This window comes from Xenopus laevis, chromosome 5L, assembly GCF_017654675.1.
Source record: "Xenopus laevis strain J_2021 chromosome 5L, Xenopus_laevis_v10.1, whole genome shotgun sequence".
NCBI classification, from domain to species: domain Eukaryota; kingdom Metazoa; phylum Chordata; class Amphibia; order Anura; family Pipidae; genus Xenopus; species Xenopus laevis.
The window spans coordinates 2,692,283-2,709,450 of NC_054379.1; the positions used below are offsets into that span (position 1 = coordinate 2,692,283).

The 17,168-nt window shown below is 39.9% G+C and overlaps 1 protein-coding gene across 7 annotated transcripts in view; it reads left to right on the top strand.

Annotated features, from left to right (window-relative positions):
* Window positions 1–17,168, top strand: part of ccdc88a.L (coiled-coil domain containing 88A L homeolog) — a 117,420-nt gene that overhangs the window by 28,121 nt on the left and 72,131 nt on the right. For all 7 annotated transcript variants that reach the window (XM_018262510.2, XM_018262511.2, XM_041562433.1 and 4 more), the window contains exons 3-4: window positions 6,986–7,094; window positions 16,438–16,507. In XM_018262510.2, coding sequence (XP_018117999.1) covers window positions 6,986–7,094; window positions 16,438–16,507 — 179 coding nt within the window. The remainder of the gene's footprint in view (window positions 1–6,985; window positions 7,095–16,437; window positions 16,508–17,168) is intronic.

Genomic DNA, 17,168 nt, shown 5'->3' on the forward strand with positions numbered 1-17,168 from the left:
CTACTTGCAGCTGGCTTCAAAAAGCTAATCACTGATTGGTTGCTATGGGTAACTGCCCATGGGCAAATTTGCCCAGTGTTGATAAATGAGCCCCAAAATGAATATTACCTAAATTAAAGGGGTGGTTCACCTTTAAGTTAACATTTACAGAGAAAGATCCCTTATCCGGAAAACCCGTGGTCCCGAGCATTCAGGATAACAGGTCCTATACCAATGCTTCAATCCTCTACCATAATACCAATGCAACTAGGCAATATATTATTTGCACTATATAAATACATGTTAATAATAATAATTTATGGTCTTTTAACTTGCTCTTTAATAGTGAACCAGTTCCTCAGTCTTCAGACACTCCATGCATGAAGTCTATTAGATAACAAAGCCCTTTCTATTGACTTCTTGGATCATAAATCATTGCTGTCCCCCCAGTGGCTTTTAGCAGTGTGAGCAGAAACTAGTGAGGGTGTCAGTCCAGTATTGCCCGTCTGCTGGTGATTAATGGAGAAGAGCTGGGAATAGGGTCACGGGGGATGTTGCTGATTCTGATGCAAGTCAGACATGGTACCATGAGAACAGACAAGGCTCATATACTGGTGATGGTAACTCTAGAGCAGTGATCCTCAACCAGTGGCTCGTGAGTAACATGTTCCTCACCAACTCTTTAGATGTTGATCCCAGTGGCCTCAAAGCAGGTGATTATTTTTGAATTCCAGGCTTGAAGACAAGTTTTGGTTGTATAAAAAACAAAAGTTGAATTGCCAAACAGAGTCTCTTGTAGCTGCCAGTCCACATAGGGGCCACCAATAGCCAATCACAACCCTTATTTGGCGCCCCTTGTATTCATGCTTCTATTGCTCTCCAGCTTTTTTTTACAATGGAATGCAGCTCATGAGTAAAAAAGGTTGGGAACCCCTGGACTAAAGACTGGCTATGTGGACTGGAAGCTACAGGAGGTTTTTACCTGGTTTTTATGAACCAAAACTTGCCTGAAATTCCAAAATAAGCACCTGCTTTGAGGCCACCGGTAGCAACATCCAAAGGCTTGGGGAGCTCATAATCTAGTGGTTGGGGATCACTGTATTAGATACCAGAAACTGGGCCTCACTTTTTAATACATGTATTTGAGATGCAGCTATGGGATCTGTTATCCAGAATGCTTGGGACCAGGGGTTTTCCAGATAAGGGGTATTTCTATCTTTTTGATTACCATGTACTTGACATTTAGGGGCCGATTCACTAACTTCAAGTGAAGGATTCGAAGGTAAAAAACTTCGAATTTCGAAGTTTTTTTTGGGCTACTTCGACCATCGAATGGGCTACTTAGACCTTCGACTACGACTTCGAATCGAAGGATTCGAAGTAAAAATCGTTCCACTATTCGACCATTCGATAGTCGAAGTACTGTCTCTTTAAAAAAAACTTCGACCCCCTAGTTCTCCATCTAAAAGCTACTGAAGTCAATGTTAGTCTATGGGGAAGGTCCCCATAGGCTTGGCTAAGTTTTTTTGATCGAAGGATATTCCTTCGATCGTTGGATTTAAATCCTTCGAATCGTTCGATTCGAAGGATTTAATCGTTCGATTGAAGGAATTATCCTTCGATCGTTCGATCAAACTATCTGCGATATTCGAAGTCGAAGGATTTTAGTTCCTAGTCGAATATCGAGGGTTAATTAACCCTCGATATTCAACCCTTAGTGAATCAGCCCCTTACTAAAAACATTTATAATAAACCCGATGGGATTGTTTTGCCACCCATATGGATTTAAGCTGCTTCGTTACAATCAAGTACAAACTACTGTTATTACAGAGAAAAAGGAAATAATTAAGAAAAGTCATAAACTTATTTGCTTTATGTGAATTCCATGGAACATGGCTTTCCTGTAATGTGAAGCTTTCTGGATATTGGATTTCAGATCCCATCTCTGTAAAGAAAACTTTGGGGGTTTGTAGGTTTCCAATATGTAATCATGTATCATGTTGGAGCAGCTGACTTTATATACAGGTATGGGACATCCGTTCTAAAGAAATCCGTTATCCAGAAAGCTCTGAATTATGGCAAAGCCATAGACTCCTTTTTAATCACGTCATTCAAATTTTTAAAATTGATTTTCGTTTTCTCTGTAATAATAAAACAGTTGCTTGTACTTGAACTAAGATATAATTAATCCTAATTAGAAGAAAAACAATCCAATGGGGTTTATTTGCTGTATAAATTTATTATAAGTAGACTTAGGGGGGTATTTACTAAAACTCGACTTTTTCTCGTTTTAATAAAGAAAAAAAATTTGACTAAGCTCTGAAACCCAAATCCCCTTGATTTACTAATAATTCTTCTCGAAAAAGTCAGTGCACCAAAATAGTGCATTGCTTCGAATTGTGCAGTTTTTTTTAGAATTGACGCTCCAATCGAACTGTTGCAGCAACAACCAGCGCAAACAGCCTGAAACTATCGAGAATCCGGAAGGTTAAAAAACATGTTCCAATTGTTAAAGGGATCGTCTGCCATTGACTTCTACATGATTTCGACAGGTTTTAGCTGGAGTATTTTCGGATTTGAATTTTTAGCTGCTTTGGAGCATAATAAATCTCCCTGTTAAAAACTTGACCAGAAAAATTCAGCAACTGCTCCTCTTCCTCACTCAGTGGGGCACATTTACTTAGTTCGAGTGAAGGAATAGAATAAAAAAAACTTTGAATTTCAGTTGATTTTATCGGCTACTTCGACCATCGAATTGGCTACTTTGATCTTCGTCTTTGAATTGAACGATTCAAACTAAAAATCGTTCGACCATTCGATAGTCGAAGTACTGTCTCTTTAAAAAAAAACTTCGACCCTCTACTTTGCCAAGTAAAACCTACCGAACCTCAATGTTCCCCATAAGCTTTTTTTGATCGAAGGAATTTCGTTTGATCGATGGATTAAAATCCTTCGAATCATTCGATTGATCGAATGAATAGCGCTAAATCCTTCGACTAAGATATTCGAAGTCGAAGGATTTAACTTCGGCAGTCGAATATCGAGGGTTAATTAACCCTCGATATTCGACCCTAAGTAAATCTGCCCCAGTGTGTTTTTAGGATGAAATGCTGTAGGACAAGTCTTATCAGGGGACAGATGGTCAGACAACTGCCATGAGCCATTAAGTTCTCCGATTTCCATGTAGAGGCTGTTGGACAATAGGAAACTAAATGTACATTATTTCAAGCCACACGAGGTCCCGGATTTCAATAAATAACCGCTTGTGTTATTGCATCCTCAAATCACTGCTTTTGAACTTAATGTGCTCCTTCTCCGTGGATTTTCTGTCTGTTTCATCTCATTTGAAATGGATGTAAGTTGCCATAAGTAGGCTGTTATTAAATGTAAAATGACTCAAGGCAACGCTTTACTGCAGAGCTGACTATTGACTTCCAGACACACTTGCCCGATTTCACCAGGCGATTTGCCAACCAGCCATTTTCATTTCCCATCTTACAAATAGCCCATTCATAGTGAGGAGGGCTGATACATTTTAATGATCGGCTCCATTTAAACTCCCAGTGCTGCTGAACTGTAGCTTTTTTTCTCTGTAATAAAACAATAGCTTGTACTTGATCCCAACTAAGATATAATTAATCCTTATTGGAGGCTAAACCAGCCTATTGGCTTTATTTCATGTTTATATGATTTTCTAGTAGACTTAAGGGATCAAGATCCATATAATGGAAAGATCCGTTATCCAGAAACCCCCAGGTCCCAAACATTCTGGATAACAGGTCCCATACCTGTAATAATAAAACAGTAGCTTGTACTTGATCCCAACTAAGATATAATTAATCCTTATTGGAGGCAAAACCAGTCTATTGGCTTTATTTCATGTTTATATGATTTTCTAGTAGACTTAAGGTATGAAGATCCAAATTACGGAAAGATCCGTTATCCAGAAACCCCCAGGTCCCGAGCATTCTGGATAACTGGTCTCATACCTGTAATACACAAGTTTCAGAGAGACACTAAGTGCAGATTAAAACTGATAAAAGTTACGGAAAGGCAAAACAATCCTATTGGGTTTAATTCATGTTTATATGATATTTTAAATGAGATCCAAGTTACAGAAAGATCCCTTACCTCAGGTCTCAAGCATTCTGAATAACAGGTCCCATACCTTTAATAATAAAACAAAACCTTGTAACTAAACTGCATGAATCCATATTGGTGGCATAACAATCCTACTGGGTTTACTTAATATTTAAATGATTTATTTTAGCAGGCTTTATCAAACTTCTGGATATTTTATCCAGAAAAACCAGAGGTCCTAAGCATTTAACATAATATATACTATGCCTGTATGGGTGGTTGGATAGATAGTGATAGTGATGTACCCCCTGTTGTATAATATAAGGATATTATAAGCCATGAGGAGTTCCATGCCACCTTTTTGCCATGTCATTGACTTCAATGTCCTGTCAGGATTTCCTAATTTAGAAATCCGGACAGGCACTTCTGGATTTCACCCGGACAGCCCAGTTTTTGGAAGGGCTGTCCAGGTGAAATCCAGACAGGTGGCAACCCTACCCTATAAAGGCCTATGACTAAGGGCAGGGGCTTTTATACAGCGCTCTACATCTAAAGACTCCAAACAACTGCAAAGCCATTTGGAAGGTTTTGGAATTTGCTGAACCCTTAAAACATATTTCAGTTGACTGAGACCCTCAGAGGGACTTGTGTTGTTGGTGGTGGTGCCATGGTTTCATCAGACGTCCAACTGGCACAACTTTCCAAGGCCTGAGATGTTCTGAAGTCATAAAGTGCTACTTTGTACAGCTCAATGTTGTGTAACTAAGTGCACTGAACAAAGGCCGGCACATCCACACAATGTTGTGGTTTATTGGAATCTTCTTGTTGATCTCTTTGTTTTTTGTGTCTCCAATTTGTTGGATTTAGGGCAAGTCCATGTCCCACCGTTATCCCTGAGTTTTATTTTCTTCTTTCCTTCTTTGTCCTGGTGACATGGAGTTTCTCCAGGAATGTCAGTAACTTGTAGTTCTGCGAGGCCTTTTTAGTAAATGTCATCTCTATCTCCCGGTTTCCAAAAACACACATTTTATTAAAAAAAAATTTCTCTATCAATATCTCGTAAGCCTTAAGTCTTCCGCTCCTATCAATTCTTTCATATTTTAAGAGGTCCTTTTTCAAGCATTTGTCTATGAAATGAATAAAAAAGAAAAATGAAAGAGATTGCGGCTTCGGTGCGAGGATGTAGCTGTTTTCACACATTCACACTCCGACTGGCACAAGGAAAGGCGAGAATTCTCACTTCAGGAGACCGTCACATGGGAATCAGGCAGATATGAATGTAATTAACAGTTCCTATATATACTGCTATACCAGGGGACACTGGACTATACAGAAAATCTGGGGACTCCGGCTTCTGTAGCTGAACAATATTGGCTCTATGTTCAGTACAAAGGGAGCTATTTATAAAGTGTCAGTTTTTAAAAAGCACTAGTGTACACAATGAAAATAATTTGTCTTGCATGTCAATTCTGCATGTAGTTGCTCCCTTTCCTCTATTTTTTTAAGTGTGAACAACACTGAAAATGACACTTTATGCCATTATAATAAACCCCTGTTGATTTTGGAAACTCGGATGTTTGAAATCTGCCATTGGGAAGCATTGCTGTGGCTTTGTATCAGGACTGCTTTATTTAGTGCAATAAGTAGGGCTTGTGTGGAACATCATTTTTTAATTATTGTTTAATTCATGAAAAATTTGTGTTTTTCTATTATTTCTTGAGCTAAACAGGCACACGTGGAAATTGAAGCTACTCCATGTTTGGTCCATGCTTGGTAGATATTGAGATATTTGGTAGATTTTTAGATTACTTGTGCACAGATAAGGAAAAGGTTCATTGAATTTATGTTGAACAAGGACCCTTTAGGTTAGGGCCAAACACTATATATTCGCCCACCTCATTCTGTAGGCAGGCGGATTTCAGCACAAAGTGCAAAATGTCACATTTCGACACAGAAATCCGCCAAGTCTGCCTGCACCTGTGCGGAGACAATGCTTCTGGTTGCAGGAGCAGCGGGGGAGCGGATTCTAAGCCAATGGGACATACTCTTGGGGTCTTCAGTTGGTCCTTTTATATGCAATAAACCAGCGTTGGACTGGGGAGTCCGGGGCTGCCACTTTAGGGCCCCTAGACCCCCAAGATATAGGGATACCTCCCTATTCTCATGTAGAGGAAGGTCAGAGGACACAAGACTCCAGGAGGGGAGTGGGTCTGGTCAACAGGGCCCACCAGGTTTTTTTCCTGGTGACCCGCTGTCCCAGTCCATCACTGCCAATGACCATTAAACCCCCCAGAAATGGCAAAACCTGATAATACAGATCACCTGATGAAGAAACGTTGTAGTGTTTGGCTTGGCACATTAAACAAAGGGGTAATCCCCATTTTGCAATTATTTGCCGTGTGCTTGAGCTCTCTCTATCTTATGTTTGTGGGGGTGCTGTCCCCCTACTGACAGAGCACCGGGTATATTATCGAAAAACCCTAATAATAACCATCTGGAAGAGTTCTTCTTAACTATTCTATTTTTTTATAATTTCAGTATGTAATTTTCTCTATTTCTTACTCTATTTTAGTCTGTCCTAGGCCCAAAGTTTGCTAAATTTAATTAGCTAAAAATTAATTCGGGCTTAAAACGGGAATGCGTGACAAACTGAAGTTCCACCCAATTCCACCAAAATTGAGTATATTATTTCCCACGCTGCCCCTTCCTCTGGTTCTCAGTTTGTTCTCCATCAAACATTAAAAACACTGGTCAAGAGAGAACCCTCTATCAGATAACCAGTGTATTTAGATCATATTTATATATTACAATTAAATACATATATTATTTCCTTTTTTGTTTAATCTCAGGATTAAGGGCTATATTTTGAGATGTTATTAATTGTTTCTTTTTACGATTCCAATGTTTTTTATTTTTGTCTTTTCAGAAATCCTAAAGCTGATAGTCAAAGAATATATAGGAAGATCAATAACGATGCTTCCCTTCGAATCCAGAATTTGTCGGTGTTAGTCAAGCAGATGAAATCTTACTACCAGGTAAGAGCATTATGGTCTCTTTAGATTGCAATAAAGCATTTGTGTCTTAAACACCTGGAAGTGTTCCCACTACCATTGCCATTGTCCCACTATCATTGGACAAGGGCCACATGGGTTCCTTCATTTTGCCCTTTCCCGACTGGCCTGTAGGCCGACAATCTGCTCAAAGTGGTCATAGTCAGATCATAGTGGTCCCAGTTGGATCATAGTGGGAGGCTAGATCAGACAAAGATCTGCTTACTTGACAGTCTCACCAAACAAATGGATCTTTCCATGTCTGCCCAGATGTTCTCGTGTCATACTTATACCTATAGGGGGAAATGTATGACATCACAGATTTCAAAGCTATTATTGGGTATTAATTGTGCAAGTCGTTCTCTTGGCTTTTTTCGTATCTCCTTTTGTCACAGTGGCACTATCACTACCACTATCCTGTGGTTAGTGTTTCCACCTTGCCAGTGTTGATACCAATGTTTTATTTGGAAAGTAGTTTCAAATATTGAAAGACTGGTATTTTTTCCAAAAAAAATGTGCCAACCCTATCTGTGATTCCTTCTGTGGCTGCCATGGGCCTGTAGGTATAATAGGAATGTATTGTCAGTATAACTTAAATTAGAGTGTCTGCAGCTGATGAACTTTCAAGGAGTAATTAGAATGTCCTTTTCATTTATTTATCCTCCTATGCTTTAGGTGGAAAGCTGGTTGTAAAAACAAATACTCATTCAGTAGATCAGTTTTGACGATGGCTCATTATTTGATGTTCTTCTGTAACAACTCCTGCTAGCTGTAAAACGTTATATTCTGTTGGATTCATAATCGTTTTCCCAACCTCTGATGGTGAATCATAGTAAGTAGGGGTGGTATTTCTTTAAAGACGGGCTTTATGGAGCAACAGAGGGAAATCCTAACACTTGTTTTGTAAATGAGTCCATTGTCCTTCAAGTGAGTGCATGTGACACATCCAGTGCAGTGAATATACAATATTATCTGACTTCCTGACAATAGCACAGGGTTCTTAATTGGAATAGGATATGATCTTGTCATGAGAGAATCCGGCACTCGGCCCTTTGATAATGGAAAGTGAGTGACGGCCCTGTCACCCCCCCCCCCCCCCCCTGACTATGCAGCTGAATCATTGCACTGCCGGCTGAGGTCCAACACAATCACAATGTCTTTCACCTCCTGTATCTGTTTCCTCCCCTCCTATAGATTGGATTTGTATTCCTACTCCCATGCCTCATCCACACGTGCAGAGGAACCATCAGCTAATTGTATTTTCTGTCTAGACACAATGACCCTGCAACAAATGCGGTGGTCCCCAACCTTTTTGTTTTGGTTTTTATACCTGTGAGACACATTTAAATGTAAAAAGAGTTGTGGACCAACCAATAAATCCTTGGAGGTGCCACATAAGTGCTGTGATTGGCTTTTAGTAGCTCTGATGTGGAGTTGCCTATAGTAGGCTCTGTTTAGCAGTAAACCTGATTTTTATGCAAACAAAACTTGCAAGCCTTGAATTCAAAAATAAGCCACTGGGAGCAACATTTAAGGGGTAGGTGAGCAACATGGTGCTCATGAGTCACTGCTTGGGTCAAACGGCTGCTCTAGAGAATCCGATTTGTGCAAAGACGGTTGAGCAGGAAGGTCAAACTTGGCCAAAATGGCCCTACAAATTCTGTGCAGGTATGGATACCTTAAATCAAAGGTTGTTGTCCAGTTCAAGTCCACATTGGAGGTCCACGCTTTGGTGAGAAACTCATTAGCTCATAACAAGCTTAAACATAGAAGGAAATATAGGTGGCATCATATCTACTACAGCAAACTTTTTCACCCCAATCTTACCATAATTGATGTTTAAACTAGGCTTTCAGATATTTCTAAAAAAGGGGCATTTTCCCCAAAACTCACCCTAACTGGCCTAGTGAGCCCTCCTTGCCACATCTACAGGACCCCCACAGTTTGTGGACCAATTACCAGGTCCCCCTCCCTGTAATTTGGAGCATTCGGCACATCAGATTTTTAGGATAAGACATCCCAAGCCTGTATCCGGCCATTCCATCAAATGGAATCATCTGTTCATTTTGCTGTGCTTGTTTTAATGTACATCATGTAGAATTGGAATGGTGGAGCACTGGTCCAGGCTTTGCTTTAAATAAAACATGACTATTTGTAACCTCTGCAACAATGACAAATAAAATGTTCAAAGATGGGAACCCTTTCAGCAAAATCAACATTATGATACATTTTTCCAAATGAAAGTCAGTATGAAGTGAGAGCACACATATTCTCCCTTAAGGGGAAATTATAATGTTCTGTCCTTGAGATGGTTTCCTACGGAAGCAAAGCAGTGCTAAAATAGTCTGAGCTGTGTGCTGAAATCCAAATATTTTAAATACATCGTAAAGATAAGCCATATTGTAAGTGTTTATTGAATACATGTGCGACCAAACAATAACCACTTATATTGGATCTAATTCTGAGTAGGAGAGTTCTCGATAAACCTAAACTGTACTAAATGATTATATAAATCTACTAAAATGTATAAATTATAATGCCACTGCTTGTCAGTAGGGAAAAGATATTCCATATTAACAAGATATGAGCACAACATGGTTGCCCAACTGGGGTCCTAGGTTTGATTCCAGCCAGGGCACCGTCTAGTTTTGTTTGTTTCCTCCCACACGCCAAAAACCTATATAAACACAATATAAGCAGGTTAATTGGCTCCTGATAAAAAAGTGTACAGTATTTGTGAATGTGATAGGAAACTTAACTTGTAAGCTCCACTAGGCAGGGACTTTTTAGGGCAGAACACACGCTCAGATTCGGGGAGATTAGTCCCATTGCAACAAATCTCCTCTTCTTTGGGGCGACTAATCTCACCGAACTGCCTCCTGCCGGCTAGAATGTAAATCCCCGGCGGCATGGCACTCGGAGCTCTTCGTTTTCTGAAGTCGCCCTAAGTTGCCTCAGGAGGAAAACCTTGGACATTCTAGCAGGCGGGAGGCCGTTTGGGCAGATTAGTCGCCCCGAAGAAGATGGAGTTTTGTCGCTGGGCGACTAATGTGAGCGTGTGTCTCTGCCCTTAAAGTGCTGCGTAATATGCTAGTCCTTTATAAATAAAGGATAATAATAATATAAAAACACACATGAAAGTTTTCTCTGCTGCAGTCCTGTGTTTACAAAAGGGTCTTTGTTCTTTAAATGAATTATTGCCAAAGAAAGTAGCGCCCTATTGATAACCAGTGTGCAATGTGACTTCCAGACTTCTGACTCTAAAGTTAATCCAAATAAACACGGTTATGTAAAACAAAAAGTTAAAAGGCCAAGAGAGGATGTTAAAAAGGGATAATTCTGCTTTTATTTCAGCTATTAGCTTGTTGTCCCCAAATTTGACAAGTCCATATTTAATAGAATGTCCTGTTAATTGATTTTGGCCTTGCTAAACTTGCTGTTTGATGGGTACTGAGATTTATAGTTTAACTATAACAACCCCCCCCCAGATAGGAGGTCCAGCCTTCCAGTAGTGCTGTGGGCCCTTCATCTCTACATGGGGCCCCTGAGCACCTGTCACTGCTTGTAATGGTGTAGATTGCTAGTTAAGTCAGAGACATCTTTTGCTTTGTTTTTAGCTACTGTTGGTTCTTTTTGTTTTATTCAAGTTTATTCTAGCGGGAAACTATATCTGATGGAAGAGTAAGAGGTCTGCTCTGGCTGTTTTAGAAATACAGGTATAGGATCCATTATCCGGAAACCCGTAAGTTCCAAATTATCTGAGTATAACAGAGAAGCAGGACACGTCCAAAGCAGTAATCTTTGACTTCAAATTGTTTTATTTTGAATTGATTAGAGTAACCATGCTACATGTTTTGGCCTAGGCCCTTTATTACAGGAAGGTCTTCTCCTGTAGACTCCCACATGTTTAAAATGTATCTCCCAGAAGAGTGTACTTGTTGTGGCAGAGGTTAAGCCAAGAGGCCACTGGGTTTAACTGTCCACTCAGAGTGTGACCCACAGGTGGAATTAACCCACTGCAAAAGCGAATAAAGTGAACAGATTCTGCTCAAGGCATAATGATTCTTTGATGATTGTGCGCATTATACTCCTATGATAATAAATGAACGTGCCTAACCTCCATTACTTGGATCAGTGACAGGAGGACCTCAAGCACGGGCGATTTTACCATATAGGCACTCGCGGGCCTGTGCATAGGGCGACTGTTTTTGAGTGGGCAACCCTCAAAAATAAAACCCCCACTCCCCCTACTGCCGGATGGTTTCCTTTCAAATCCGGCACCAGAGGTAGAGGTTCTTTTAGCAGCAAGTGGCGCAAGTGACGTCATCTGCATTTGTGATGCGTTGTGACATCACATCCTCTGACGTAATGCAGGAGCGATCACAGGTCCAATGTTTAGGGCAGCACTGGACCGGATTACGCTTATTCTCTGAGGTCTGTCACCGTTCAGTCTGTGCCATACATGGGGGAGTCAATGTAGATACCATTAATGAGAAGTGAATGACATGTTCCCATGTGTGAGCAACTCAAGGGCCAACACAGGAGGCCGGGATTTCCGTTAGAGGCAACAGTTGCCCTTTTAGTAACCGAAAGCTCCATAGCGTTTATTTGGTGTGCGTGGAAAAAGGGAAAGGGGCGATTACGTGAGAGAGTTTCCTTTTACAGCTTTATGGCATCCAGATGTGAATTCTACATGGTGCAGGGGGGTGTTCTACTCATTTTGTTATAGGAGACAAATGTGTGTTTTCCAGTTTAAACTGCATAGGAAATGATCAAAGCTTTTATTTAATATTCCTCTTTTGGCTCTGATTGTTGGGCAGTTTCCGGTTTCCCCTGTCTCATATCAAAGCCAAATATATAAATACAGTTGGGGGAACAGGGATATATTGCCTTTGTGTCTTTTTTTTTTTTTTTTTTTTTAGATCTAGTAAAGGAACAGTAACACTAAAATTATATTCCTTAAAGGGGTACTATTGAGAAAATGAAAAATTAACACATTGAAATAAGAAACTTTCTAAAAATAGTTTATCTTCACTATTCCTCTCTCAGTATCTGTTTCTCTTCATTCTGTCTTCATGCAGCAGTTGGGTGTCAGATATTCACTGACAGTTACATCCAATATATCTTATAGGGGGGCTCCTTTCTAGCAGATCTATTAGAGCTCACTCAAATAATTGATTTCAGTACAAACAAAATCTGAAAAAATAATTGCCTTTTGCACAAATTCTTTATGTAGAGAGACATGATGTCTGGTGAGTTTAATAGAGAATACATCTTCTAGACAAAAGGAGCCCCCCTATAAGATATATCGGATCATTCGTCTGACACCCAACTCCTGAATGAAGACAAAAAGATGCCGAGAGAATAGTGAACATAAACTTGATTATTTCAGAAACGGTACAGAATTTTTATTTAATTGATCATATTTAGAAAACATATTATTTCAGTATGCTGAAACTTGTATTACATTTTCATTTCCGCCATAGTTCCCCTTTAATGCTATTTCCTTTGTTTAATTAGATGTAGAGTCACCGTCATTGTCCCTGGGGGAGCATGTGTGCCCATAGGAAAGCTCCATTATATGTGATAGTGTGTCATTTGAAAATCCAGTCCAGTGGGGCTTGAGATCTTATTAGCTTGTAGACCTTGTTGTCAGTTGGATCAATGTGTTGCTCCCAAGCTCCCAATTGGCACAAGGTCTCAGTAATGATGTCCCAGTGGCTTTTCTACCAGCCATTCTACCAGACTCAAGACCCATCTGTAGGAATGAAAGGTGAGCACCTGGCCTGACCTTTTTGGATGAATTGACTCTCTAATTATAGTATCATTACAGAAAACATTGAGTTGTGAAACCCAACTTGGCTTTCCCCATTTTGCTTTTGTGTTTTTACTGATTATTTCATTCAAAAATGTTGTTCTCCTTAAAAAATATCCTTGAGGGTAGTAGACAGAAGGATTCTAAGACAAATTGCAACTGGTCTTAAAATTTGTTACATTTACCGTATATACTCGAGTATAAGCCGAGGTACCTAATTTTACCTCCAAAAACTGGGAAAGCTTATTGACTTGAGTATAAGCCTAGGGTGAGAAATGCAGCAGTTTCTGGTAAGTTTCAATCAAAAAATAGAGGGTTTCTGCTCCCATTGGAGGTGCTGGCGTCTCGTTTTTGGATGCCGGCGACCATTCTTGGACGCCGGTGAATATTCTTGGAGACTATTCTTGGACGCCGGTGACTATTCTTGGACGCCGGCGACTATTCTTGGACGCCCGCGACAGTTTTTGCACTTGACCCGAGTATAAGCCGAGGTAGAGTTTTTCAGCATATTTTGGGGGCTGAAAAACTCGGCTTATACTCGAGTATATACGGTATACGTTTTTTTGTGGTTTAAGAATTTTATATTCTGTTTTGTGTTCTGAAGCTCTCGGTCTTAGATGTTTATCCCATTGCTAGGGGTTAATTACTTCAGAAGCCATGGAGCAGTTTTGAAATCAAACAAAATAAAAGATAATGAATAGTATAGATTTTTGTAAATTAGAATTGATTTCTACTTATAGGTTTGATGTCATCTGTTTAGAGTTTGGTGGGATTTCCATGGTAATCTTAAAGTTCAGCCAAATTGTGATTTGTGCTAAAATCCTTGAGCCATTTGGCGCCGTATGTACTTGTGAGAAACTGAGTCTTTTCTAATCCATAATAAGTACAAGTCTGTGGCTTCAAGTGTAGACCACAAATCCAATTGTGTTAGTCACAGAAATACTGAGATTGAATGGAAAACCCTTGAGTCCTGTTATGAGTGCTGAAAACTCCACCTTTGTAGAGATTAAATGCTGCTAAAAATGGATACAAGTGGGTGTTGATGTTCTTCATTAAAGGCCCTTGTGTCTGACCCCTTTGCAGCAGATCTATACTGAGCATTATCCCAGTTCTTAAACAGAATTGTGCAAAAATGAGACCTGCAGCTCCTTCTACACTGGACGGAGCGCTAATTCCAAAGGTGCAACAGACTTGCGCACACAGAATTGGACCGGCAACTTGGGCCTCATTAACAAATAAATGCTTCTGCCGTTGTTTAATTTCAGCAAACACAACATGACCAACCTGTTTTTAAAGCTCAAGTTTTTTTTAAAGGGCATGTAAAGGCAAAAAAAAATTACTTTCTTTAATGAAAAAGAAACCAATATACTTAAATTAAAAAATGTCTACCATTTTTATAAGATACCTGACTGTATGCAGTGAAATTCTCCCTTCATTTACTGCTGTGGATAGGAATTGTCAGACAGTCCCTAACTGCTCTGCAGGGAAACAATCATACTTATGAACAGCAGGGGGAGCCCCCACCTTACTTCCCAGCCATGCAGAACTCAAGCAGCTTTGTTTGTTTCCCTGTAGAGCAGTCGGCGACTGTGTAGAGATTTGTATTGGATTTTATTTTTGCTTTTACATCCCCTTTACTGTTTCCAACTCCAGCTGCAGGACAAAGATCATGGAGCCAGATTTAAACAGATAAACTGGGATTCTATTTGGAGGATTATTTTGCTGCAGCCACTGGTTCTGCAGAGTTGGAGAATGTTTATATTAAACAATACAAAAACTATAAAATCCACATTAATTACATGACAACACAGGAGCCAGTGCAGTCTGTATATTCTGATTATTAATCAGTCTTGTTGTATCTGCTTCAGGCAGAGATTATTTGACTTGTGCTGTTTTGATCATTTATGATGATCCCTAAGCAGCCCAGATCACACTGAGCATGTGCACAGTCTTGGTCTTGCAAAAGTGTTTAACAAAGTTACAAGATGGTGACCCCCTTGTGACCAACTTTGAAAACATAAATTATTTGTTTGATTAGGCTTGTGGTGCAGTAAGTTCATGTTTATGTTTAGTATACAAAATACAGCAGTTCTAGCCTTATTCTATTTTACACTTTACTTCCCCTTTAAATATTTTTCTAATGTTTTTTCTTTTTTTGGAAAGTCTGATATAATTAAAAGCTATGGAAACAAAGGTAAATGTTTGTACGATTTAGGAATTTAAATAAATTTAAATAAGAATTTAAATAAGACTGATCTACAGATTGAAGATATGAGAAGCCCAGCAGGTATAAAGCAATTTGTATGGTTTGGATTTAGTGCAGTGTTTTTGAGAACATAAGTAATGAGCATTCTCAGTGATGATGCCAGAGAAAAGCTGGTTAGTAATGTCCAGGATATCCTCCTTGCTCTTACACTCATCATTTTACTCTTGGGAGGAAATCCTAGCAATGTGTGCCATTAATATAAAACATTGTAATCTGTGTACTAGGGGGGTCCACACTTAATTATAAATAGAATGTGCTTTGCATGTGTGTTTGGGAATATCTGTATACAAAGAGAATGCACAACTTCTGCCGACTTGCTCAGAACAAGAGGAATCTACAACAAAGCTTTCCTCTTTCACAGAATTTGTTAGGGCATGAGAACTGTATGTACCGTATATACTCGAGTATAAGCCGTCACGAGTATAAGCCGAGGTACCTAATTTTGCCTCCAAAAACTGGGAAAGCTTATTGACTCGAGTATAAGCCTAGGGTGAGAAATGCAGCAGCTTCTGGTGAGTTTCAATCAAAAAATTGAGGGTTTCTGCTCCCATTGGAGGTGCCGGCGTCTCGTTTTTGGATGCCGGCGACCATTCTTGGACGCCGGCGAATATTCTTGGAGACTATTCTTAGACACCGGCGACTATTCTTAGGCGCCGGCGACCGTTTTTGCGCTTGACCCGAGCATAAGCCGAGGTAGAGTTTTTCAGCATATTTTGGGGGCTGAAAACTCAGCTTATACTCGAGTATATACGGTATATTAAATGTTCCACCAGCACCATCACAATCCTGGTAAGGGGCATAACGAGGACCAAAGGACTAGTGAAAACGTTGGTGCGGTTCCCCTTCCTTCCCCTTCCTTCCCCTCCCAAACACCTACCTGTAAATCTCTGTGACCTCCAATTTCTTTCATGCCCTATATCTGCCTATGTTTCTCATTCCCTTGTATGTGGGTTTGTAAATAGGCCCCTTTAAACAATGTTTTATTTTGCTACGGCACACGTCTCTGCCCCATAGCTTACTACAGCCTTTGTGTGTTAACTCTGCAGTAAAATGTATATTTTTAAAACTGCACATAGATTGCGTAAAATTAAATGTTTTCAAACTGATCACAAACAAATTGAGCTTTAAAAGCCCCAGCTTTGAAGCAGAAATAATTTTCTATTTGTACTGTAAATTCTGTTTGTGCCGAAATGTACATCTTAATCACACACTCTAAAAATATTCTTTATTCTTCTGTTTCTCCCCAGGAATCGTTACAGCAGTTGGTCATGATGAGCTTGCCAAATGTTTTAACTATCGGCAAAAATCCATTTTCTGGTGAGTAACACAATATCCCCCAGAATCCTTCTGCCATTTAGCGCCAGTTCCCTGCAAATACAATCTTGTTGCTGAACAAAGATGAATTTCTGCTGACAAGTAAAACTCACAGCTTGAACACTTTCAGGCTCGTCTATTCTCATGACTTTCTGTAAAAATAATAATTTCAATTCATGGCAGACTGACATCCATTGGAAACAGTGTTGAGATGTTCATGTAGAATTACGTAAAATGTACCGGAATCGCCTGAAAGCATTTTCAACTGTAATATCTTGGAAGAAATTCCTCCATATAAACCTGAATGAGTCTATGGCGGGTGATTGTTTTGAACTACAATTTCCAGGATGACTAGTTAGTTAGTGGTATTCTGGGAGATGTAGCTAAACAGCATGCCCATCCTTTGGCTAGAACCCAAGGAAAACCTTGTCTGTATGTACTATTATGGGTCAGGGCACACAGGCAGATTCAGGGAGATTTGTCACCTGGCGACAAATCTCCTCTTTTTTTGGGGCGACTAATCTACGCAAACTGCTACCCCGCCGGCTAAATCGCCGGCGGGATGGCACTCGAAGTTGCCTCACGAGAAAACTTTGGGCGACTTCAGAAAACGAATCCCTCTGGCAATTTACATTTTAGCCAGCAGGGAGGCATTTCGGGGAGA